Source organism: Salvelinus fontinalis, chromosome 10, assembly GCF_029448725.1.
Source record: "Salvelinus fontinalis isolate EN_2023a chromosome 10, ASM2944872v1, whole genome shotgun sequence".
Lineage (NCBI taxonomy): Eukaryota > Metazoa > Chordata > Actinopteri > Salmoniformes > Salmonidae > Salvelinus > Salvelinus fontinalis.
Window position 1 is genome coordinate 42807923 of NC_074674.1, and position 7500 is coordinate 42815422.

Genomic DNA, 7500 nt, shown 5'->3' on the forward strand with positions numbered 1-7500 from the left:
TTCTCTAGTGACTCTAGGCTGTAGACTGGGCCTTGTTGTTTTCCTGAGAACATAGAAGGAGTGTGTTATAGAGAATGGGGGGGTCTGTCTGTCTGTCTTTCTGTCTGTGTGTCTGTCTGTGCGTGTGCGTTGTCTTACCCTGCGTGGTCTGAGGTCTGAAGCAGGGCCGGAAGGTGAGGGGCTTGGAGATTTCCCCGAGCCAGGAGTGGACAGCTGACTGGTCGGATTCCCGTTCACTAGAGAGAGAGAGAGAGAGAGAGAAAGAAAGAGAGAGACAAAGAGAGAGAGAAAGAGAGAGAGAGAGAAAGAAAGAGAGAGACAAAGAGAGAGAGAAAGAGAGAGAGAGAGAGAGAGAGAGAGAGAGAGAGAGAGAGAGAGAGAGAGAGAGAAATGGAAAGTAGTTGAACAAGAGAAGGGTGTAAAACAGAGAGGATGGAGAGAGAGAAGTGGGTAGCAGGAATAAATAGAGAGAAAGAAGAGAGGAGAGAGACAGAAATCAAGTCAGAGAGTGAATTAATCAAGTTTAAAAAAGCAGCAGTATATTCTCCTCTATTTGTGTCTGTCTCAGAACAACTTACTCCCTCTCCCTTCATATCCATATAAATGAGAAGAGGAGGAGGAGGAGGAGAGGTGGTGGACAAGAGGAGGAAGAGAAACCCACAAAACTGATCCTTCATTCAGTCCAAAATAAACCCAGCTTGTGTCAATACAACTTGTTTTACTAGACCACCTCACACTTACCTGCCTTGTGTCAACGAATAGGAAGTTCACAACGATGGTGTAATATAACTGGCACTGTAACAGTATCAGAGCTGCCGTAAAACATGTGGCGAGACAGCCACAGATCTTTTCAATCTGCCGCCGTCACTTTCAAAGCAGAAGAAGTGAACACGTTTACCAGACATATGCATTAGTCCACGTCATAGAAAAGCTTTGAGAAAAAAATAACGTTTTGGCAACGTAAAAGAAAGCAGGCGTTTCTTATTGGAAAGTTGTCATATGTACTGCCACAAATTTCAGCCCGTTTGCCTCGGTTTTGTTTAGTGAATACAACCCTGTCCCCAATGGAGGCTGGTGGGAGTTGCTATAGGAGGACGGGCTTATTGGAATGGCAGGAATGGAATTAATGGAACGGAGTCAAACAGGTTTCTAATATTTTCTGGGATTCCTGAGGAAGCATCCAATAGTCCGGAGGGGGCGATCAGAGAGTTCATGCAATCCGCCTTGAAATTTTTTTGTTTTTGTTTACAATCTCCTAGAGATTGTAAACAAAGTAGCTTTCCACCGAGTACACAGACTTGGAGCTCGGAGCGACAAGACCAAGGGTCGCCGACCGATCATCACAAAATGTGAACACTACCTGTCACTTCGGCGGTCGCCGTCACCGGCCTTCTATCCATCGCTGATCCACTTTTCATTTTCCATTTGTTTTGTCTTTGTCTTACACACCTGGTGTCAATTTCCCAATTACTTGTTCATTATTTAACCCTCTGTTCCCCCATGTTTGTTTGTGAGTGATTGTTTGTTGTATTGTGGTCTGTTATTGTGGCCTTTGGATTTATTGACGTGTATTGTGATTATTGTTGAGTATAATTACTATATTACTCATATCTGCTGTCCTGCGCCTGACTCATCCACACCAGCTACACACAGACACATTACACTAGGAGCTGATCAAAAGCAGGGGAAGGGAGCTTAAAGGGACCAAATTCAGTCTCACATACCAATTTCCAAGGGAGATAAACAAACATCGTAAGAGATTGTATCCGGAGGCAACAAAGGGAGAAGGGTAAGCGTGCCTTTCTCATTGTGGACCAACTCTTTATAGATGGACAGCTATTCCGAGACAGCTCCATAACACCGTGGCTGTGCTAGATTCTACAGGGACTTCAGGTTACGAATTTTTTTAATAATATGGCAACTGTAAAAATATCTTAACACTATAAAGTTGATATGAACATACACACACTCAATTACATGCTCGCGTACACAAATGGACTTATACACACACACACACACACACACACACACACACACACACACACACACACACACACACACACACACACACACACACACACACACACACACACACACACACTCACACACACACACACACACACACACACACACACACACATACACACACACACACACTTGTTCTCTCTCTCGCTCTCTCTTCTCTCTCTCTTTTCTCTCCCTCTCTCTCTATTGTCGAGAACTTTTCTATAATTTAATATGTTTTATGTTTGTCTATCTTTTTTTTATGTCTTTATCTACATGTGTTTCTATGTTTACAACAACAAGATATCAGAACAGGGCCATTGGGGAATAGTAACATATTGTACGGAAATACATTTCTTCTGTAGTGAAGCCGTCTCTTAAGTAATGCAAGGTCTCTTTCATGATCATGTGAAATGTCAATTGCTATGGAAATGCTGGGATGTGTTATTATTATTAAGGTTATTATTAACCTAGCCAATTATAGCATTACTCTTATCGAGACATACACACTCTCACTAACTCACATCCAATATCATACACATCAACCTACTCCAATTTACTACACACATCATTTCTTGTCTCAATGTTCTAACTTCTGTGGCATTGGCTCACAGGCAAACAGGCAAAGGGAATAAAATAAAAATTGCTAGAACCTGTTTCTTGAATTCTAAATATCAGACAATTGAAAGCTCTAATTTTGACCTTCGTAATACCTCTCTTGGCAGTGACTTTACAAGCACTAATTATGGTCAATTTAGACTGAGAATAGTATCTAGTTATAGTAAGGGGCGAAATAACTGTAGCCAGTTATAATTGTAACGGTTTAGCAGATTATAAAAAAAGGAGATTAGTCTTTACGTGGCTAAAAGAAAAGGTATATAACATCTACTGTTTACAGGAAACGTAATACATTTATGTCATTTAGCAGACGCTCTTATCCAGAGCGACTTAAAAATTGGAAAGTTCATACATATTCATCCTGGTCCCCCCGTGGGGAATGAACCCACAACCCTGGCGTTGCAAGTGCCATGCTCTACCAACTGAGCCACACGGGACCATCGTTAGATGAAGTTCTGTGGAAAAAGGAATGAGGTGGTGAAATAAATTTCTGTCATGGACGAAGGAACTCAAAAAGGTGTGATGATATTAATTAACAAAAATTGCGATCTGAATGTGCAAATAGTCAAGAATGATTCTCAAGGAAGGTGGATCTTTTTGAATTTGAAAGTGGATGAAAAAGAGACTTGGCTCATTAATCCATATGGTCCAAATCAGGATGATCCACACTTCTTCTAAAACATTTATACCAATCTATTGAACTTACAGGCAACAAATTATCAAATCATTATGGTAGGAGACTATAACACAGTGTTAAGTACCTCAATGTAAAGCTATTCACTCTACAAACTATCATCACCATGCCCTTAAGGAATTCACAAATATTATGGACACATTAGAAATAGTGGATATTTGGAGATTAAAAACCCTGACCTAGTGAGATATACATGGAGGAGACTTAATCAAGCTAGTCATCTTGACTACCTTCTTGTCTCCTCTTTTGCATCAAAGGTTTAAAAGGTTTTAATAGGAGATAGAATGCGATCGGATCATCAGCTAATTGGCCTTCACATAATTCTTAATAAATTTCCACGTGAACGGGGATATTGGAAATGTAATCAAAGTTTACTGGAGGACAATTTATTTTTTACTAAAACAAAATTATTTATAACTGAATTCTTCCAGTATAATATAGGTTCAGCAAACCCCCTTAATGTTTGGGATACCTTTAAACGTACCTTTAGAGGTCATTAATTCAATATTCATCAATAATTTAAAAAAAAGCAGTTTCTGTCTAAAGAAACAAGACTAACAAGGGAAATCCATGAACTAATAGTACAGGTAGATGGCAATAAAAACGATACTACAGAGATACAAAATAAGTTACAGGAAAAACTAAAAGAACTGGAGGAAATTATTCAAGAACTATCTAATGTAATCTATTACAAAAATAAAGCTAACTGGATGGAATATGGAGAAAAATGCACCAGATTCTTCCTGAATCTCCAACACAGGAACGCTAACAAAAATATATTGGATAAACTCGTTACTGAAGACGGAGTCATCTATGATTCTCCGAATTATATTTTAAAAGAGGAAGCTAAATATTTTAAGCAGATGTTCTCTTTTCCATCTCATCCTCACCCACTGAATAAAGATTACTGTAAGGAATTCTTTCCAAATAGTAAATCAAATGGAAAATTAACAAATGTACAGTACAGAAAGATCAGTGCGAAGATCAAATTACAGAGAAATAACTTTTTGAGGCTATTAAATCCTATCAGTCTGGAAAAACCCCAGGGCTTGATGGCATACCGGTAGAGGTATATCAAGCTTTTTTTGATATACTCAAAGCTCCATTGTTATCTTGTTTTAACTACTTCTATAGAAATGGTAGTCTGTCAGGTACTCAGCAGGTAGGTCTGATTTCAATATTATTAAAACAAGACCCAGATGGCAAATATAAAGACCCAGTCTATCTAAAGAACTGGAAGCCTCTTACACTTCAATGTTGTGATGCAAAAATACTAGCGAAATGCATAGCACTCAGAAATAAAAGGGTTTTACCAGGTATTGTTCATCCTGATCAGACAGGTTTTTTACACGGATGATACATTGCAGATAATATACGACAACTACAAGAAATAACAGAACATCATGTTACAGCTAAGAAGCCAGGCTTGGTATTTATAGCGAATTTTGAAAAGGCATTTGATAAAGAAAGACTGGATTTTATTTATAAATGCCTGGATTTTTTCAATGATTTTTCAGTGCTTCGCTTATAAAATGGGTAAAAGTAATGTATAACAACCCCAGGTGTAAAATAGTACACAGCGGCTACTTCTCAGAGAGTTCTGAAATGACAAGATGAGTTAAACAAGGGTGTCCGCTGTCACCATATCTATTCGTTAATGCCATCAAAATGCTAGCTATTAAAATCAGATCAAATAACAACATTAGAGGATTAGAAATCCAAAGCTTAAAAACAAAGGTGTCCATGTATGCCGATGACTCATGTTTTCTATTAAGTCCGCATGCTGTATCCCTGCAATGTCTCATTGAAGATCTAGATAACTTTTCTGGACTAAAACCTAATTATGATAGGTGTACAATATTATGTATTGGATCTTTAAAAAAAATACAACTTTTACATTACCTTGCAGTTTATCTATAAAAATGGTCTGGCGGTAAAGTAGCCATACTTGGTATTCATATCACAAAAGATATAAATGAGCACTCCACAATAAATTTCAATAGAAAACTTATAAAAATAGACAATATCCTGCAACCATGGATAGGTAAAAATTGCCCTGATTAACTCCTTAGTCATATCTCAGTTTAATCACTTACTTCTGGCACTGCCTACTCCTGATTTACATTTTCAAATCATATGAGCTAAAACATATTTTGCTTTATCAAGGTTGCTAAACCAGACACAATAAAGCGTGCCTGTCAATACAATGAATATGATTTGGGTGGGTTAAGGTTATTAAATATAAAATCAGTAAACCTCTCTCTAAAAGCTTCACTTATTCAAAAGTTTTACTTGAACCCTAAATGGTTCTCAAGTAGATTACTATGAAAAGCTCACCCATTGTTTAAAAATGGCCTTTAAGCCTTTGTGCAGGTTGCCATGACTCATTTTCGATTAATTGAAAATTATACGTTTTTCAAAGTATCTCTCTTTTTCAAACAAGCATGGCTACAATTTCAATTTCATCCCCCTGAAAAAATAGAACAAATATCATAACTAATATTATGGCTGAATTCAAATGTGATGGTTGATAAAATACCTGTATTTATAGGAAAGATATTTGAAAATGGTATTTTGTTCTTAAATTATATTTGAAATTGTAATGGTAGAGTTATGTTCTTCACGGAGTTATCAGGATTGTAGGGGAAGGTCTGCTCAATCCAAGAGTACAACCAATTATGATTACAGCATTACCCCCAAAATGGAGGAGGCAGGTGGCAGCGGGAGGAGGTAGGGAACTGGTCTGTCTGCCCAATATAAAGGATCAAAACTGGCAGAGGAATAAAAACAGCAGAAATAGGAAAGTATACCAGTTTCATTTGAGGAACAGGATGTTGACAGCTGTGCCATAGAGATTGCAAAATAGTTGGGAAGAGATTTTTGATGTACCGATTTTATGGTACAGGGATTATGAGTTGATATCCAGTATAAAACAACATAAGACTTCGGCTTTTCAGCTAAAATTATTATATAGAATTCTTGCCACCAACAATTATAAGACTAATTTAATAGGATCTCTATGGACTTGGTCAATTTCTGTCTGCCTGGTTTCCTGTCTCATGAAAGAGCAAACATGGTAAACAAGGTATGTTTTATTTTAAAACCAGTTAATAAAAGCAGTTTAGTTGTCCTCTAAAACTATCTAGAATGATCCAATCTATAGTTGGCTAACAAAACGACTAACGTTAGCTCTACACAGCCTAGTTAGCTAGATAGCTAGCTAATATTAGATAGCCAGGTTGATGCAATCATGCAGCCATCAGCTAACGTTAATCATTTTGACTCACTGAATAAATATGTTTTGCTAAAGAACTAAGGATAAAGAAGATGAAACTAGTAGTAGCAGCAGCAGTAGTAGTAGCAGAAGTAGTAGTAGTAGTAGTAGTAGCAGTAGAAGTAGTACTAGTAGTAGTAGAAGTAGTACTAGTAGTAGTATCAGTAGTAGTAGTAGTAGTAGAAGTAGTACTAGTAGTAGTATCAGTAGTAGTAGTAGTAGTAGTATCAGTAGTAGTAGTAGTAGTAGTAGAAGTAGTACTAGTAGTAGTAGAAGTAGTACTAGTAGTAGTATCAGTAGTAGTAGTAGTAGTAGCAGTAGTAGTAACAGTACTAGTAGTAGTAGTAGTAGCAGTAGTACTATCAGTAGTAGTAGCAGTAGTACTATCATTAGTAGTAGTAGTAGTAGTAGTAGTGATAGTAGTAGTAGTAGTAGTAGTAGTAGTATCTGTAGTAGGAGTAGCAGCAGTAGTAGTAGTAGTAGTTGTAGTAGTGATAGTAGTAGTAGTAGTAGCAATAGTAGTAGCAGTAGTAGTAGTTGTGGTTGTGGTAGTAGCAATAGTAGTAGTAGTAGTAGTAGTAGTAGTAGTAGTGGTAGTAGTAGTAGTGGTAGTAGTAGTAGTAGTAGTAGTAGTAGTAGTAGTAGTAGTAGTAGTAGTAGTAGTAGTAGTAGCAGTAGTAGTAGTTGTGGTTGTGGTAGTAGCAATAGTAGTAGTAGTAGCAGTAGTAGTAGTAGTAGTAGTAGTGGTAGTAGTAGTAGTGGTAGTAGTAGTAGTAGTAGTAGTAGTAGTAGTAGTAGTAGTAGTAGTAGTAGTAGTAGTAGAAGTAGCAGTACTAGTAGTAGTATCAGTAGTAGTAGCAGCAGTAGTAGTGGTAGTAGTAGTAGTGGTAGTAGCACTAGTAATAGCAGT

The 7500-nt window shown here is 37.4% G+C and overlaps 1 protein-coding gene across 1 annotated transcript in view; it reads right to left on the bottom strand.

Annotated features, from left to right (window-relative positions):
* dclk1a (doublecortin-like kinase 1a) overlaps window positions 1–7500 on the bottom strand; it is a gene marked incomplete in the record, with an annotated part of 194899 nt that overhangs the window by 47915 nt on the left and 139484 nt on the right. Inside the window, 1 exon segment of the mRNA XM_055936842.1 lies at window positions 139–236. Coding sequence (XP_055792817.1) covers window positions 139–236 — 98 coding nt within the window.